Here is a 19,938-nt window from a genome sequence, read left to right as displayed (position 1 = left end):
GCATAGCAATGATAGCGAAGGCTATGGCGACGACAAATCTCTCCAATCGGTTTGGAGTACATACAATATTTTCGTGGTCCTAACACCGACCCTTGAGGAACCCCGAAATCTAGTACTTTGTCATGTGAGGTGGCAGATCCGATGGCAAGCACTGTCGTCGTTCACTCAGGTATCAGTCACTCCATAAGAGTTTTCCAGACGTTTATAGAGTATGCCATGGTCGATGACGTCAAATGCAGCTGACAAGTCCAGCATGACAAGCACCGCTCTGCACTTGTTATCCAATGCAGAAGCTTTATCACTATGTACACGTAGGAGGGCCGTCTAAGTAGAGTGTCCCATGCGGTTTTCAGGTAAACATAACCACTTTGTACATGTACCTGGACCGTAGTTTTCTCCCCGCATGGGGCACTTACGTAACTCGTCGGGTAAGGCCGGGGGTGTGAAAATCCACGTGAAGGGGAGGTATATATAGGCAAACGAATGCAAATAACAAATACTATTCAGTACGGTCAAACGGTATCGCATATCAGCTCTGTGTGTCAGGCACTGGTCAGGTAAAACTCCGGACACTCATCAAATTGTTATTTCCCTGTTCTGTTACCTTGGAGCCAAACCCATTCTTGACAGCCTAACGGTCGCTGTAATACTGTGTAACACGCATTGTGAAAATGATTATTGTGATGAGAAATTACAGATATATACACAGTGTACATTATCGCATAGGAGCCTTCCGTATTTTTGTCATTCCGTAATTTTGATCTACAAATGATACCAAATCGCACAGTTGTGCGGAGAGAAGCGCAAAACGGGGAGAACGATTGCTAAATCGCACAGTTGTGCGCACCATGTGTGGACGATGTGCGGAAATATGGCTCTTCACGTGATGTCCCTTTCAGCTGTCACCTTCGACAAATAGTTGCAAATACATATTGATATAGTCCGAAATTCTCGTAAATATTCAGATTTTCCCCTATTTATCACGAAAATGTATTTCTATATTGCAGTTCTAGTCTAGTTATAAAAATACACGTAACTCTTTCTAGACAAATCCAATTAAAAAAAAGCGCGCTGAGATCTGTAGAGGAACACATTCAAATGTATGATATATTTTAATTTCCGAATGTGCGATTTTCTAAAACAGGTTTCTCAAGAGATAACTCAGTCTCGTGTGGCTTTATTTCAGATAAGAAAAATAATTAAATGACGTAGAATTTTTGTACAGCCCAATTCTCCATCAGAAAATGAAAGTAGGTGGTGGTAGTTGTTTAGATAAAAGATAGACTTGATATTCTATCCCAGAGAAAGCATTGTGGCTAAAAGTTCAAGAGAGACCAGTTTTTACTATTTTGACGTTGGAAGTGTTAGCTGCTTTCTTCATTTCGTAAATTGATGTTTGTAATTCACCAGACCACAACATAACACCGGAAAAACCGGTTTGGAAGTAGTAGACGAACATAGATTCCGGGAAGGATGTTAGAGTATCATACATATTTAGTTAATGATTAAATACAATTATGTTATTATCTTGATTATATTTGGTATATTTTACCGAAAATGAATCTAACACCTGGGCTCGGAGAATTTCTTTTAACTCATTCGGCGTCAGAATAATACAACAGAGGTCCCGGGTGAGGTCTTTAGTGGAGACATTGAAATATCAATGGCCACGGTTAAATACTTGCCGCAGTGAGCCACGAAATGCATACGATGTTACCTGTTCGCTTACCTGTAGTCACGTACACGTGCATGTACACACTCTGACATACCCTATAAGGTACGTTCCATATAAAATTATTTTTGAAATGACCCCTGTATTTGCTTGTCTAGGTCTCTGTCTCCTTGCTCCGTTCTAGGTCTGTCCCAAAATGAGAAAGGTCTAATATAAATAGTTCTCTGACATTTTAAGAAGAACATCTCTTTTTCAGCCCACGAAATGACAGTTTATTCATGTAATTATAAACGAGTTGAGAATGCTTTAGGCGGATATTTATTACGAATAGGTAAAGATGAGAATCATTTTGCGTACATGTACTGTTCTAAATTCAGTAACAATGCAAGATAGTTTTGAATGTGAACACGACCTGAAATCATGCTTTATAAATTCATATAATAACAATCGTCCTCGCACTGCCAGAGGGTATTCATCCTGGGGGTTGGTGATGTGTCTTGTTTTCATTTCTTAGTATCAATTTTTAGGTCCGATTTCGGACAATCTGTAGAAGTAAAAGGGCACATCAACGTTTGATTTAAGATATTCCTTTACGTCGGTAGTGGTTATTTCCCTTTATATATAATAATTACCTAGAGGAAAACACAAAATGTAAACCCCTTACTGCAGCAGAGGTTAGATTTAAGCAAACTAATATCAGAATGGGACTCCAGTCCAATTTCGAAATAAAAAGGCAAGCTAAAATCAATATATCTAATTATATAATGAATATACATTTTTTTGATTGACATCCGTTGAATATGATTGTACACTGTATAACAATAATAGAGGCGTCTATTGATTTCCAGATTTTGTGTACAGGTTTATTCAAGCATGAATAAATATTTTATGTACGAGAATCGGGTTACCAGATTATGATTTCACGAATACAACAAAACATATTTCGACGTTTCTCATGTCTAGTATCTGGTTGTATCATTGGACAGCTTGTGTTAAGTTATTGAAGTCTCGGAGTGGTCTCCCTTTTTACTTTTTGAAGAAGCCATAATATCTGGTTTTCATTCTTCATCACCTGCAACAAAAGTATGTAGTCAGTGCATTAAAGCAAGTCCATAACTCGAAACTAATAATAAAAGAACTTAAAACTAAGTGATTTCCTACACCTCTTTCGAAGATTCAATTAAAAGGGAAAAAATGTAGCAACCACTTCATTTCTAAAATCCATGTAGAAACGCAGAATAGTTTATCCGATAAAGCACTTACAAACGCTTCTTGTTTTATTCATAATCTGGCATTATACATATCAGTAATTATTTGAAAGTGTATGCGTCTGCATACGGATTATTCTTCGTTGAGGCCTTTTAACGTAGAACGAGAAACATGTATACCACATTTTCAACACAAAGAAACAAATTTTGACTTCAAAGTAGATACAAATAAAGCAACTTTAACTAATCACAAGAAACACGAATCAAGGAAGCACTTATTTGAACAATATACTAGTTTGACGTGAACAATAACAATAGTTCGATGTCGAAAGTTCAATACTATTGCGTAATATGAGAACCCCTGCAGATATGGTGATTGGCTTATGTGCCCTCTACTCTGAGACAAAGAAGTGACCAAAGCAAATCTGCTGCACTCATTGCAACATTTGGATCGTATTTTCTCTCCAATTTGTTTAGATCGTATTTTCTCTCAACTTAGGTTGAGTTCTCTCAACCTTGTTTTCTAGTGCCGCCCTTGGCTATCCCTAGTCGGAGACAAACCAAAGTCCTCCAATCCCTGCTAAACTTTCAAGGAGGCAAATGCACAACAACATTAACACACACACATAACACACATAGACGCACATCCTTAAATTACCTGAATTGTAAATACGACACAAACACCATACAAAAATACAACCTCAGATTCAATATCCAAGACTTAAATATATGTATATATATATAATTATAATCTACTCAATCCCTATATGTTGCTTTATATAAATAAATATAGTCTACTCAAGCCCTATATGTTGCTGATAAAGACACACTGGTTCACCCGTTGTCAGTATAACGTGACTGGGCGGAATGCTGTGTTGGGTGCCTGGTATTTAAGTGAGATAGCACTATAAAGTCGACGTCAGTTCCGCGCTATCAAAAGTAGGCAAATACACGAACATACCATACATGCATGCACACTTACATAACACACATGAAGACACATCCTAATATGACCTTAGCTGTTCTAGGATGAATAACCTTATAAATCAATCTATCAACCAACAAGTACTAATTGTAATGGGGGCCATTTCAGAAGACTCCAAAGCTGCCCCCATAGTCGCAAAGATGCATCAGAAAAGGATCGTAATGACATAATACACCAACAATGTATATAATACATTTGAGCATCGAGCAGTTTTTAAATTAAGACCAATCGGAAGCCTCTGTGTGGTTGCTATGGCAACGAAACTTATGCGGTTGGGTTCGCAGTCCCCTAGTACCCCTATATGACAATTTTCAACAAAATCAAACAATATCTAAATTTCGACCATCTCAAAAGCCTACGTGTGACAATATGGCAACGAAACATATGCGGTTGAATTCCCATTCCTTTATACCCATATATACCAATTTTCAACAAAATCAAACAATATCTAAATTTCGACCAATCAGAAGCCTACGTGCCATGTGGTTGCTTTGGCAACGATCTGAAAATAAATACTTGAAAGCACAAAATACATATGCGCATTAATAATGATGTGAAGTTTTATCAAGATATGACTTGCGGTTTTCGAGAAAATGGTCGGACAAGTTCACGGCGGAAGAAGAAACGGCGTAAACACAATATGCCGTTTGGGGGACATAATAAATTAAAATGTATTTATTTCTATTTGACTTCGTATTTACCTTGCAGTAAGAGTCCAAAGATTTCGACATTACTATACGGAGATGGTAAACAGATGTTCTGTCGTCGCCTGAAATATTGACAGAGCGGAACAATGCTTCAAACTGTTGCGCCTCCCGGTAAAACGTAGTGTCTTCATTAAATGATAAATCACCTGAAACAAACAAATGCCTGATAAAATGGTTTCAATGGAAAGAGAAACACCATACCGCCTCCATCATACACGCTTGCATGAAACACATAGATGTACGTCCTTTAATTATCTTAGTTGTTAACAAAGAACTATACATATATATGGTTTATGCAAAATAGAAATGAAAAGGAAGCACATTTATGTCGTGTATATTAATAATTAAAAAGTTTACCAATTTATAGCTTTCAATTATAATCATAATTTGTCCATATGCTCGTCGGCGGACCGTTATCTTGGTAATTTGTATATAAAACGGGAAGCGATATCCTATAAACATAGATACACTGTATGTAATAAAATATGGAAAAATAGGTAACTATATTCATAAAAAGATTTTGTGACTTATATGCTAATGGAAGAGAAGTAACTTAATAAATACTTTTACTTTTCTGTTGGTGGCATACACGTATTACCCCCCACCCCCCCCCTTCTACAAAAGTATCCTTAAATTAGTTCAAATTAAATGTCAATATAATGTCAACAATGAGGTCTGTCTGAGTCGTGATATCTACCTGAACCGTATAGGCATGATTCTCTAACGAAGACATATCCATCGGAAGGTAACCATGTCAGCATGCCGTGGAGTAGTCGTGTTGATGCCTCGTCGTCAAGGTACATAAAGAGCCAATTGGTGAAGACGAACCCAACGCTGTTTGGCTCCAGATTGATGTTCATAACATCATCGACAACGTAGTCTATATTTCTGTAGACACCGTTTACTTCTCTGTTTTTCTCTATGAACTTGGCCACAAAGTCTACTGCCAGTACGTGTTTAGCTCTCTGCGCAAGATGCCCTGTAAAACGTCTGTGAAATGATTTTATATATAACCTCTTTCGATTGAAAACAAGAAAAGAACGATCTGTAAAAAAAAATAACAAAACAGAAATGCACTTTCATCATCGATGTATTTCACTTTGTGTGATAATAATGCAGTTGTTAAGTTCTAAATAAAATTGAAGACATGTAGCTGTCAGTATCATATGTAGAATATTGTGTTGTGTTTCATCGGGATGGTATTTCGATGAAGTAGCGCTCTAAAAGTCGGCATGAGATCCGCGTTTATTTACAAGTAGTCATTAACTCCAACATACCCTGTCTCCGGTGGTACACCGGCACACGTACATGCATGCATTACACAGGTAAATTAACTTAGCTCTTAATAAAATGTTAAACCTTATCAACTTAAACCAACCAATCATGGCACGTAGACTTACCCGATTCCTGCTCCAAGTTCAACTGCTTTCAGTCCTTGTAAGTTGGGAAGATAGGACATTATTTCCAAGGTATCCAGCTGGTGGAGTTCTGGTGCTCTCGAGTTTAACATCATTCCTTTGAAGGAAGCATCTTGTTGTTCCCATAACTTCCTCAGTACGACACGTTTATCTAAAAACCAGTGATGTATTGAAACGTTACAAAAATAATCAAACAAATTCCATTTGTAGAAAAGTAAAAGGCGAAATGTCATTAAAGTATATTTTGTGCAATCAGTATTACTCTTCATTTTAGCATAATATGCGGTCGTTTTTAATGCCTCTTGCCCTCCTGGGATGTCGGACTAACAAGTTTGAAGATAAAGCCATACGCCGATACTTTCATCCAAGTGTACATGTAGGTCTTTTCTTAGGGACTAAAGCAATTGTTTTTTGCATTCTTCAATATTGTTTTTACAATACTATATTACCTGTTTTGATAATAGGTTATTACTGCCGAACTCTGACTCATTTCGATTTAAGATGCAGCAAGTTTAAAAAGATGAAATAAGAAGGTATACATGAGCTAAGCGTAGTAATACCTTTATTAAGAAAAACATGCTAACTTTTTACAAAATTTAAAATATAACCAACATTGTCAACTTGCCTTTATATAGTTACATTGGTGGTCTAAATTTTTAACTTCTTTAAAAACTTTCCATATATATATTCTTTCTACAGAATCATTTTTATCTAATATCAAAACCGGTAAAGTACTTTTTTAGCATGCCAAACATGATCAAAGGCCAATTTCACCTAATCATGGAGATTTGATTATCTTTATTTATTATGGTAAATACCGATACATTTTCTGTTTTTGTATTAAACAAGAACACTTTGTTATATAATGCATGTTTTAAAGTTATGTGCAACAGAAATAGCTCATGAATATGTATTCTGCCAAAGTAATCTTTCCTCTGGAGAACTACTTAAGGTTGAGATTGTGTTATAGACAAAGATATGCAATTATATGAAAAACAATAAAATAATCATAATGGTAAAAATATTATACACTTTATTATACCCCCAAAACGAAGTTAGGCAGTATACTGGAATAAGCTTGTCTGCCCGTCTGTCTGTCCGTAGAAAAGTTTGTCCGGACAACTCCTTCTAAAGTAATGGACCAATTTTAACGCAAGTTTCCAGATATGATAACTTCCACCTGAAATTGTGCATCCAGGTACTATTTTTTTTCTTTCTGATCCTTGTTTTACAAAGTTATGGCCCTTTGTTGAAAAATCCTTGTCCAGACAACTCCTCCAGAACTATAGCGCTAATTTCAACGGAAGTTAACAGTATGGTAGCTGCCCCTGACATTGTGCATCAAAGTAGAATGTTTTCATTCCTACCCTTTAAAAAGGAGTTATGCCCCTTTGTTGAAAAAAAACCCCTTTGTCTGCATCATAAACTACTGGGCCGATTTCAATGAAAGTTTACAGATATGGTAATTATCCCTTGATGTCGTGCATCAGGGAAGTATTTTTTTCACTTCGACCATTTTTAAGGAGTTATGGCCCTTTGTTAAAAACCTTTGTCTTGAGAATTATTTACTCCTATGACGATTTCAGCAAAACCGGTTCATCTGGGCTGACAATATTTGGTATGCAAGAATATGTTGGCATAGGGCGGGAGTACAGGACTGATTACTGATTGGAGACCATGGATTGCTTTGGAATGCTTTGCCTTTTTGATCCTTTAGCCTACAGTTCTGGTTTATATAGGAGCGGATGGTATTAGCTAACATTTGGCTTACAGTTCTAGTTATAATTTTGTTTTGCCTTTTGCCCATTCACTAAACAAAATATGAAGGAATATTACATTAGTTTATAACGTTAACTCTAAACAAATAAAGCAAGGGAAGATATTCTTGAATGACTCCCCATACAAACATTTTATTTTAACAAATTTTATTTATGTGACCTTGAACGAGGTTCAACGAAGGTTTATAGAGACTCGTATGATAAACTAGTGGACGAAAAGTATTACCCGTGCGAGTATCATGGTTGTGGTAATTTAGTTACGCTGAGGTAGAATATTAAGAAGATATTGAGGAGCCAGACCATGAACCATTCTGTGGAAAAGAATAAGCTTGTGCTGTTTACGTCTTTCCCCGAGGGTAAGCCAACCTGTTTCAGTATACAGTTTAATTCTACTTGTGAGTCTAGTGCCGCCAGTGACTATGCGTGCTGCTTCTAATTGAAGATTTTTAAATAACTCAGATTGAGCTTTAGTAAGGCAGTCCCATAAGATATCGCCATAGTCTAATATAGGTCGAATAAGAGTGTAGTACATAGTTTGGAGACTATACCTGTCCATAGAGAATTTGAATTTACGTAAGATATTTATTTTAGGTGAAATCTTAGATATCAAATAACTGATGTGTTCATTCCAATGACCATTTCCAGAGAGAAAAATACCTAAATGCTTGTGTGTAGTAACTTCAGAGATGTTAGTATTGTTCATATTTAAGGGAGGGTGAAAAGGTTTGATGGTTTTTCTACTAATGAGCAGGGTTTCTGTTTTGGAAGGGTTAACATTTACTAACCATCTTTGCGACCAGTTATGAATTTTATTAAGGTCACTATTAAGAATGTCTGCGCTGACTATAGGAATATCAACAGTGACGTAAAGAGAGGTGTCGTTAGCGAATAATTTTATTTTAGCGTGTTATCTTTAACAATGTCAACAATGTCATGTATACATATCATAAATAAAAGAGGTCAAGGAATTGAGCCCTGTGGAACACCAGCCTTAACATTTAACCAATTTTAATGTTTACCATTGATGACAACTCTCTGCTTTCGATTGGAAAGATAATTTTCAACCCAAACTAATAGCGAATTTCGAATCCCATAGCTGGATAATTTACAAAGAAGGTCTTTATGCTAGACACGATCGATAGCTTTACTAATATCACAAAAGACCATACGTATTTCCTTACCATTGTCTAAAGCTAAATATATATCATGAATGATCGCAAGAAGTTGATTTGTTGGCGAGTCACCGTGCTTAAATCGAGATTGATGGGGGATAGAAGGAAGTGAGTGTGCAAACAATTGTAGACATATTTGAAGACACATCTTTCCATTAATTTTCCAACGATCGATAGCAGTGATATAGGTATGTAATTAGTTAATATAGACTTGTTATCTTTTTATGCACAGTGGTGACGTTAGAAAATTCCATTCAGATGGGAATACCCCAGATCTAATTGACCTGTTAAAGATATTACTTAAGGGGACACATATGATATTTACTGATTATTTAAAAGGACGAGAATTTACCAGGCCAGGATCAATGGCCTTAGAACAGTCAGTGGTAAGAATAGCATATCTGACATCATTATCTGTGATGTTAATATCAGTTAAGGAATTATTACATTCGTCGTTAATGTTAGGGATATTTACATTGGAGTCATCAACTATAGACTGGGCACAAAAGAAGTCATTAAATAAGCAAGGTTTCTCAAAGTCATCTTAAGTCTAAGCACTAATGTTAGACGGTTTGCGAAGTTCGATACATAAATTAGAAAAATATGTTAATTTGGCGTGCTTGATTGTGTTAACACATTTGTTACGAAGTCGACGAAACTTTGCCCAGTGAGCTTCAGTAAGGGTACGCTTGGCTTTTTTTGAGCGCGCTTTCGTTTACGAATTAATCTCCTTATTTCGTTTGATAGCCAAGGGGGTTCATTAGATCTGATGGTTATTTTTCGGAATATAAGATTGAGCAATAGTAAGCAAAACATATAAGAAAATTTTGACAGCACCATTATTATCATCAAAATCACTCAATAAATTCCAGTTAAATAAGTTTAGTTTTTTCCCAAAATAAATCGTAATTTCCTAGGTCAAAAAGCCAAACATTTCGTTTAAACACCTGCTGCACTGGCTTTGAACTATTAAAAGAACAGTAAATTGGACAATGATATCTAACCGGTTGGTCAAGGAAGCTTTCTCCAACATAACATTTATTAATAAGATTATTACTACTAGTACAGACTATATCTAACAATGACTCAGAGGCTTCTGTATAAAAAGTTGGTGATTCAACAAGCTTAGTTAGATTAAAGGAAACAAGCATATCGCGTAAGTGGGACGAATGGTGGTCTACTAGGACATTTGCAATAACGTCGCCGGTTATCACAATATGAGAAATACCTGTAGTATACGCTTTTTCTATAAAATGCGAGATATGAGACCATTTGATGACAGGAGAGTTTGGTGGCCGATAAAGAGTAACATATAATATTTTCTCTGAACCAAGTACAATTTCTAACCAGACACATTCAATGGTAGCTATCTCTATATCTGATCTTCTCTTTGCAGGAATATTATATTTTACATAAACCGATATGCCACCGCCCATTCGATCATGTGTACAGTAGCAGAATGGGTCAGAATATCCAGGCAGGTTAAGGTCAGATGAGATAACACTTAAATTTAACCATGTCTCAGTAAAGAATAAAATTGTTATATTACTTAACTCGGTGTAAAGAATATCGAGTTTTTGTTTGAGACTTTGAACATTAAGATGGACAAATGAAAATTACTTACTGCATCAAGCTGGCCACTAATATTCGAAAATATAGATGAGGAAGACGAGCTAGAAGACATGGGACCAGGATTCAGTTCTATATCTCCAGATATCAACAAATGCCAATAGTCCAAAGCACGACGTAGAGATATAGATCAGTAGCGGACATGATAGACGAGTTTGTTTGTTTGTTTGTTTGATTTTGTTTAACGTCCTATTAACAGCTAAGGTCATTTAAGCACGGCCTCCCCTGTGTGCAAGATGCATGCGTGTAGTGTATGTGTGTGTTTTTTTGGAGGCTGCAATATGATAGAAGAGGAGATGAATTTTGCACTTATGTAATGAATATCATGCAGGTTTGTATTTTAAACTTAAACTTAAACGTTAAGATGGACGAAAGGTTGTCTATCGTTACAGAACTGGATACTTGAAGAGGAAGTAGACGCAATTGATTGAATGGAAAAAGAGGGCTGTGAATTTAACTCAATGTCACCTGACAACCACCAGCTGATCAATGCATAATGTATTGATATAAAAGTAAGTAATTCTGTTAAAAAGGATGGGAAGTGGTAGCATGAGCTGCTACGGCACCACTCTCTGAGTGATATCGATGTACTAATATTATGCAAATAAGACGTAATAACGTATAACAAAAGTAAGAGTATGCAATACATAACATGTCGGGAACGGTTACGTATAGGGCGAAATTTGCGGACTGTATATAATATAGTTGTTGAAGACACCAATTCGAACACGATAGAGAGAAACATCAATAGGCATAATATAATACCAGACTGGGCAAGGAAGTAAGTGAGTGTCGTGATCATGATAATAGATGTAGTCAGAGGCACACTGACAACAGGGGAGGGGGTCGGGCAGAGGAGGAAACGGATATAAATAAGTTGACTATGAGGAGTTGAAGTACGTTCATCAGAACCAAATTTGAATAGAGTGGGAAAAGACCAGGTAATTGTTGATATTTTGTGACCGGTACTGGAACTGAAAATACAACTAGTAACGAGCACACGCACACACCCACACCCTCACACACACACGTTCATACATGCTTGCGTTAGTGATCACAATTTAACTTACACAATGCTAAGGCACAAATCAAAGTAACGTGAACATTATCACTAGGCCTACATTATTTAGTAGAGTAATTCCACTGGTATCTGCTACAACCAATTAGTGTAAAAAATATACAAAATAGACTCATAGTGATGACCATGATAGTTGCACACTTTGAGAGAAAACATGGGTACTACTACATACAAGATTATATTGAACGGATTCCGGAGAATCCGGTATACAACTTAGGTATAGGTTTGCAGTGTAGCAATACATGGCAATTTTATAGCACGCAGAATTTATGTAATATCAAATTTTAAAAATAATTAGCAATAATAACACAAATAATAGTAGTGGTAATGATAATAAATAAATCGACTCTGCTCAAGAGAAAAATCAAATAGGTATTACTACATTCAGGATACAATGATGCTAGAATAGCCGATAACAACCAACTTACAGGTTTTGATACAGAATTAACAGTGTAACAGTACATAGCAAGATATAAAGCAATTCAACATGCAAGAATATCATAACCAAATTTAATTTTGATGTTAAGAGAGTAATTCACTATCTGTTATGGCCATTAGTGTAAAATACGGACAAAAATCATAAGACACAAATTGATTATAGTTAAATTTTACACTGTTTATGGAATCTCTATTGAAATAGTGATAATAATAAATTAATCGACAACGCTAATACAGGAATATATATACCAGAGTCCTGAGGAGCTGGTAACAGCTTACCTATCAGTTATAAGAATTTTTTAGAACTTCATATAATTAACGTGTCAAAAATGGAAATTTTCTCTTTAGTAATGAAATTTCACATATTTTTCTGCTTAAATCTTCAATAAAAAGAATAATTCTTTCTTTAAATAGTGTTATAGTTGGTATCAAAATAACAGTTGGAATATGTTGCACACAGTGATGATATATTTTTATAGTAATTTTGTCATTTAAATGCTCTAGGAGGAATTGTATTACCGCACCTTTAACGCCCACACAGGTGTAAGTCAATGAGGTCCCATTTATCATAAAATGAATTCTGAAACTAACCGTTCCTGATTTAAATTCCAGCAGATTATGCCGATGTATCAAAAAATCTTTCAATTTATGATGCAAGCACCAAATTTGGCAAGTGCACCATTGAAGTATTCTTCATTCAATATAACACGTTAGCCACACGAAAAATAAAATGGCGGCCATTTTCGAAGATGGCGGCCATGGGGTTGATATAATTATGCTTTTTGTTCTGAATAATTTTGTTTTGGCTCTACTGGTTGGAATGTGTTTTGTTTGCATCTTGAATCACGGTAAAACTATACTAACGTGCTTTTTAAACTGTTTAGAAACTTGAATTACGGTTTTGTCAAAATAATAGAGTGAATGTCAACGCACAACCAGGGCACACTGGTGACATCACTGCTGTGAAACTCGGCATGTGGTTCAGTGACAGCTCAATTATTTAACTATAGCTAAGTGTCCAAAATGCTACCGTGCTAGCCCCTGACACATTATTTTAGTATTAAACATAATGTTACATGAGTACGGTAGCCGCGCCTGAATTGACAGGATGTGACAGCGTGGGAAAGCCGAGCCAAGGGTAACGAGCCATATGTTACCCGGACGGTGTACAGATCGCACGGGTTTTAATTGTCACTGGATGAATGATCGGACTAGATGTAGGATAGTATTATAGTTTGAACCTAGTTGTATCCCATACTACAAAGTGCTTTTTGACAATTTAAGGCGGTAAAAGGATAAACCCTCGGCCTTGAATTTTGTCGGTTATATTAATCATACACTAGTTTACTAAATTAGTAGGATGAGTACGTTAACAGCAACACCTTTGGCGTCTACTTTGGAGACTGACTGGAATAGATGTCGTCTCTGTCAAACAGAAAGATGAAGAATTGAAATGTCCACCATCTCGCTACGACAGAAACAAGGATGGCGATGGGTATGCTATGATAGCTAGAAATGTCCCTTTCTTTAAAACCATCAATCAAATGCCAATCATTATGGACCCTGGTAGATTGGATCATGGCGAGGGCTTAGAGGAAACACTTAGAGAAAACAGCAAAATACCATCAAAGTTGCAGGCTTTTGTTTAATAACAGTAAACTTGAGAGAGCGATGAAAAGATCTGCCAATTCAAAGGATTTAAACGAGGGTCCAATACCAGCTAAAAGTAGACGAACAAGCCTTGAGAATCGTGTGTTTCCTTTGCGAACAAGAGGCACAACAATCTGAGCTAAGGATTGCCATGACAATGGATCTTGATAAAAGATTAAACGAATGTGCTAGAAACCTGAATGACGGGTAACTTTTAGCAATACTAAGTGGCGGTGATATTGTTGCACCAGAACTGAAGTATCACCGCTGTTGCTTGAATAGAGAGAGGGCATGCTTGGCAAGTACAGAAAACCAGGACTTTCATTCTTCAAAAGAAAGAGAAGTCATCCCAATAGTGTTTTCTGAGCTTCTTGTTTACGTAGTCAAGACAAAAACAAATGCGGATGGGCCTGTAGAATTCTGAGTAGAAACACGAAATGTTAATTCTACAAGATTAAAGGACAAGTTACTTGCAGAAATAACTGATTTGGGGGCCCACAAGAAGGGAAGAGATATTGTGTTGGCATTTAAGCAGGATATTGGTGAAGCCCTGTCACAGTCAATTGACTATTCGGAGGCTCTCATTTTTACCAAAGCAGCTGAAATCTTACGAAGGCATATGACCATGCACAAGGCTGCATTCAATGGAACGTTCCGTGATAGTTGCATAGAAGATACCGTGCCCTCTATTCTTCTTCAATTTGTTTGTATGATTGAGCACGGGGCTGTCATAAAATCGCAGTTACGGTTTGGTGCGGCCAAGACTGTTTTGGCCATGGCGCAGTTGCTCTAGTACAATTGCTATGCAAAATACAAGGAGGGAGCTAAAACCTTTAGACATTCCAAAGATCGAGAAACCCCATTTCCAGTGTTCATTGGCATGTCCACAAATGCTGCACGAACATGGTCTAAGTATTTCTTTTGACAGGGTTCTTGACGTGTCTGCTCAATTGGGGATGCAGCTGTGAATAGATACAAGAACGAGGGTGTTGTGTGTCCATCTGATCTAAGGAAAGACTTTTTTTACTGCTGCAATGGACAACATTGACCATTATCCATATGCAACTACCGTAACAACATCTTTTCATGGCACCAGTATTTCATTGTTCCAACACCCAACATCAGTAAATCAAGGCCAAATACGAGAGAGGAATCTAATTGACAGCACAGCTAACAAGATACCAGAACTACCAACTATCGAAACATCTTTTGTTCTTCCCGCATTGCAAATGTATGTCATTGCTATGTATGACAAATCAAGCCCTACTGCAAATATCAACCATGCAAGACTTGATCTCTTTGCTCGAAATCAAAGATCCTATGAGTCAATCCCTCCAACACGTGGAGCTCTAATCGAGCATACCAGACGAACTGCCTACCAAGCAGGTTGCACCTGGGGTCAGTCTATCATATCCAACATGGAAACTGAATGTCCAGAGTTGTCAACAACTGACAAAATGTGGACGCAAGACGGAATGTTGTGGTCGGTGCAAATGTTTCAGATTAAGTCTACCTTGCACGGCATTGTGGAGTTGTAACTGTGAAACATAGATATACAGCTGTGTTGCAGTTATGACACTTAGATACTATGTTAATATTAGATAAGTGACAGGAGCTCACATTATGATTTTAATTTTGCAAAAGGAAGGCTTAATAAAACCTTATATGGTCTTTTTGTGTGTGTGGTTTTTTTCCGTGTTTTTTTCAGATATTGTATTTCCCACAGCCAAATATTATATATATATATATAATACTGATAAGTATATACAGATATATATAAATAAATTGATAGGAACTGCCAGGGTTGGGGAGCCCTGGAGTCAGTCCCCTAAACAATATGGTGTCCTCACACAGGAGGGCTCTCGTTCATTTTTCTCAGCTAATTTTATCTAAATTCAAATATTTCAATTTCATAACATTTTTTTCATCTATATAACATTCAGAAATTTGATTGGGAAATAAAACATTTGTACATAAGAGGATTTGACATCTACAGAACAAGAACATACTACCGCATTTCACACAAAGCACACACATCCAGACGTGTTAACATATACATCAGTATCATAATCACTAAACATAAATAAAACACTTATACACACATATATACATACACATATACATACGTACATAACATACACTTCTACGACCTACATACGTATATACATACATGCATACACATGCACGAACATACACACTAACATCAGCAAGTATGCATGCACTTACATACGTGCACATGCATGTAAATACAAACATACATGTCCATTGTTGCATGTATCCGTATAAGCACCAGAAAATACATATAATGTTCAAGCACTCTACTAACCCGTATTGTGTTTGTTGTCTTTTATGTTAAATATCATGAAATAGCTATAAAATCTACTTTGAGATGAAACAGTACGGTTAGTTTCGTTTCTTTACCTAAAAAGGTAAGGAGATTTTATCAAAAAACTCCATTATGGCGGCCATCTTGATAAAAGTGGCCGCCATTTTTGAATTTTAAATGGCTAACGGGTTTTTTGGGTTAAGTAGTGTTTAAAGAGTGTATGTACCAAATCTTATGCTTGCATCATTTAATGAAAGTTTTTTTTTACTATTCGGCTCAACTATTAAAGGGACATCACGTGAAGAGCCATATTTTTTTTAATGAATGTATATATTGTATGCACGTCCACTTATGTTACCTCGCTATTCCCATATTCATAGTCCGTTCCAAATGTCCAGTTTGACCACTTGAATTGTTCGGGAAAGCCCTGCTAAAAATAGCGTCAATAAGGTCACCTGACTCGGCAGTAAACACAAGTGGGCTGAGCGAGATGAAACGGTTTCCAGAGGGGCCCCCAGAGAGGGGCAGTCAGACAACTGCAACTTCTTACCGCGCTATGAAACCAAGTAATATGATTTCTGAGTCCATATTCAAACTTATTGAACAGTAATTATTCATCATAAGAAGTTAATTGCACGCTTGCCAATAGTCAGAATTTAAATGCATTTAACATATTTGTTGCCAATAAAATTGAACAAGGGATGGGGGCAAAAGTTTTTAGGTCACCTGATAAAAAGTCTCAATCCATATTCTGCGATCGCCTTTTGTCCGTCGTCGTAAGTCGTCGTCAGTCGTGCGTCCGTAAACAATTTACATTTTCGACTTCTTCTCCAAAACCCCTGAACCAATTTCAATGAAATTTTGCAGAAATCTTCCATGGCCAAAAGTCAACAAAAATGGCTGCCGGTTTGGTTCCCGGCCCCCAGGAGCCTGAGGGGCGGGGCCAAAAAGGGTCGAATTGACTAAAATTTCAAATATCTTTCAAGATATGGTAGAATCAAATACTCTTTATAGAAGGGTCTTAAGGTGCTCTACCAAAATTGTGAATTTCATGATCCTGGGGTCTCATGTTTATCCCTAGGGAGGGGTAAACTTTACTATAGTTTATATAGGGAAATCACATTTTGGACTAACATTTGTTTAATTTCCATTGGAAATAATTCAATTTGGGTTATCATTATCAGTATTGGGTAGCAGTTTGATGGTATGCACATATGAGCCCTGCCTGACTGACCCCCCGGGGCTGATGGGAGGGGCCAAAAATCTTCTTCTCAAGAACCAGATATGATAGAATCAAATACTCTTCATAGATGGAAAGGTCTTAAGGTGCAAAATTTATTATGGTTTATAATGGCAAATGATACTTTGAATATTACATGTTAATAACTTGATTGGAATTATAACCCCGAGTTGACAGTTTGATACTTTGAAAATATTGAGGCAGCCAAACCCCCAAGGGCTGTAGGGTGGGGCCCAAAGGAATCAGTGTGCTAAAATTTCTTCATTTTCCTTGTTTAGAATCAGAGGTGCTAGTTTCAAATACTTTTTAGTCTTAAATCTGTATGCTAGATATTGAATAAGGTGGTTTTATTGTTTTTGTCACTAAATAATATTTCTGTTAGTGTTAAAAACAAAATCAACTCTCTGTATAAATATATCAGGTGACCGTTAAGGCCCATGGGCCTCTTGTTACAGTTTATCACAGCCTTCTCCCATCATACATTTACAATTAAATGTCAACAATGATAATAGGCATACACATAAATTAGATATTTATAAATATATATTGAATTTAGTACCAGAATGTGACAGGTACAGATGGTACGGGGCTAAACACCTTCCCTCAACCATGGGACAAACCTTTTTTTATATATTGCCGGGGCAGATGAGGCCGGGTTTCGTTTCGTTTCGTAGCTGACACGGTACAACACTTTTCCTTCGCTTACTTCACACGGCCAGTCATTTTGTTTACAAAGAAATGGTGTGCTATATGCATGCGCTAGTAGAGGGAAATCCCTGAACAAAACGTTTGTCAGACAGGTAGAAATACCGACGATTTTCTTAGATTTAATCATTTTTATGAATCTATTTCAGCGAAATCCGATCGTTATTTTCCATAAGGAGTATCACTTGATATGTTTATGTAGTATTTGAAAAAAAAAGACAAAAAAATAAAGTTACTTCACCGTGATGCCCCTTTAAGCGTCCTATATACTTACCTTTTTGGATTTATCTTGTTTTGAAAATCCAAGCCGGGGCCGACGCTAATGTTAAATCTCCATTGGCGTTGACCCTACCTTTGGACAGTTGCACGACGCATTTTCTTTAGCCAATACATCTTTCGTTTTTAACAAATGTATTTATCGTATCTTGTGCATTTTTTTTCTTCTTGAAACAGTCGACAAAACCTATGTCTTGTTGTTCAGCGTGAATTGGACATCATACAAAAAAGTTCTAGGAGAAATTGTCTAGAATAAGTTTTCTCTTGATCCTTAAATGCCACGAACTGAAGTATGATACATGTTTTCGATGCTTATTGTAATGCTTAGTTGTTGGATCTACAGACACGACATCTCTTCCACAGAAACGTTTTCTAGCCTTTTTTATACTTGTGTATGTAATTGGTACATTATCGCTTATACAGTAACATCACCTATGCATTACACAGGCACAAGTTAGACCATGTATGTACGATCTAAATAAAAAATGTTCAGCAACTGTAAATAACTAACCTTTCCTGGATTGACAATGTTCCATCGTATTTTTCTGTTAGGCAAGCTGGTTACGTTGTCAATCAACAAAATGAACACTTCAAAATTGGGAACAGTAAATATATCAGATCCGTCTGACCTATTTTGCAACATTTACACATGAGCGATTTCCTATTACAGTTTCGTTCGTATACAATAACAACCTCAATCATTTATGTACTGAAGAAAAGAATATATTTTCGTTGGGGTAAAATTTCGTTCTTTTTCATGGGGCTGCCGGATCTTAATGGCTTATTTTGTCGAGTGCGGAATTGAATGCCTCGACTGATTTTGCGCTGAGTGTATGCTCATCCAGTTGGCTCCAGTCTATGCCATGGCTAGTTCTCACAAAGTATGAGTTCTTGTATTGGTCTGTTTAGGCTTGCGGGATTTCAAAACATTTCGAGTTGTTTTTAACATGTTTTGTTACGATAATGTTCGTGACGCAGCCACTGAACTTCTTTGCTCTGATTTGTCTTCTGTTTGTTGATTTGATCAAAAAATCTTCAGGGACCAACCCCTCAACCCCCTTATATAAGAGCAGTAGACGGAGGCTTTTCCTTCTGCATTATAGTGTCTGCAGCTCAAGATATTGTGCCATCTTATTTATGCATCCTGTCTCTCTGGTCTTGTAGTCTTGTTTGATGAAACATGTATATGCTGTTTTCCTACATTCCTAGGTGCAGTGTTTAAGATTCCTGCGAAGGAAGACCAGAGTTGATTGTGATTTCTTGGCTACTTTGCTTATGTGTGTGGTCCATTTTAGGTCTGATGATATTTGTAAACCAAGATAGGGTTTGTCTTGTACTTCCTCAAATATGTGGTTGTTGAGGGTGTTGATGTTGAATTTTGATGTTTTCTTGCCCATGCTCATTATAAAGCATTTTTTTGGCATTGAAACGCATTCCCCATCTTTTGGCCCATTCCTCCAGGTTTTCTAGATGTAGGTCTTTTTGTAGGAGTGTGTGGTCTTCAAAAGTTTTGATGGTGCGGTAAAGAATGGCAGTCGTTGGCGAAAAGTCGAACTTTAGATGTTACGGAGTCCGGTAGATCGTTGATCGTTGGCAGAGGAACATGAGGGGTCCGAGCACTGCCCTGGTGGTCTCCGGAGTCCACTTTCACTTCTT

The 19,938-nt window shown here is 36.8% G+C and overlaps 1 protein-coding gene across 2 annotated transcripts; it reads right to left on the bottom strand.

Annotated features, from left to right (window-relative positions):
* Positions 1-1,985: 1,985 nt before the first annotated feature.
* On the bottom strand, positions 1,986-18,887 carry LOC110440247 (phosphoethanolamine N-methyltransferase-like). Of its 2 annotated transcripts, XM_021483196.1 has the most exons (6): positions 11,640-11,692; positions 10,565-10,613; positions 5,973-6,141; positions 5,270-5,562; positions 4,567-4,718; positions 1,986-2,744 (listed from the first exon to the last, which is right to left on the bottom strand). In XM_021483196.1, the coding sequence occupies exons 3-6, from the start codon at positions 6,083-6,085 to the stop codon at positions 2,670-2,672; spliced, it is 633 nt and encodes a 210-aa protein (XP_021338871.1). In that variant the 5' UTR covers positions 6,086-6,141; positions 10,565-10,613; positions 11,640-11,692; the 3' UTR covers positions 1,986-2,669. The 2 variants fall into 2 exon arrangements, with proteins under 2 accessions (XP_021338871.1, XP_021338870.1); XM_021483195.1 differs by lacking the exons at positions 10,565-10,613; positions 11,640-11,692 and adding an exon at positions 18,794-18,887.
* Between the last annotated feature and the right edge of the window lie 1,051 nt (positions 18,888-19,938).

This window comes from Mizuhopecten yessoensis, unplaced genomic scaffold (genome assembly GCF_002113885.1).
Source record: "Mizuhopecten yessoensis strain PY_sf001 unplaced genomic scaffold, ASM211388v2 scaffold11175, whole genome shotgun sequence".
In the NCBI taxonomy this organism is placed as follows: domain Eukaryota; kingdom Metazoa; phylum Mollusca; class Bivalvia; order Pectinida; family Pectinidae; genus Mizuhopecten; species Mizuhopecten yessoensis.
The sequence above is the reverse complement of the archived record's forward strand: the minus strand, read 5'-3'. Positions and strand labels throughout refer to the sequence as shown.

Bases quoted from the DNA above. Each gene is read 5' to 3' on its own strand.
- LOC110440247 (XM_021483195.1), bottom strand. From the start codon at position 18,818: ATGGAACATTGTCAATCCAGGAAAG. The intron at 5,563-5,972 runs GTAAGTCTACGT...ATCATTTCACAG, and splicing joins GAACTTGGAGCAGGAATCGG to ACGTTTTACAGGGCATCTTG. The intron at 4,719-5,269 runs GTAGATATCACG...TGTTTGTTTCAG, and splicing joins ATCATGCCTATACGGTTCAG to GTGATTTATCATTTAATGAA.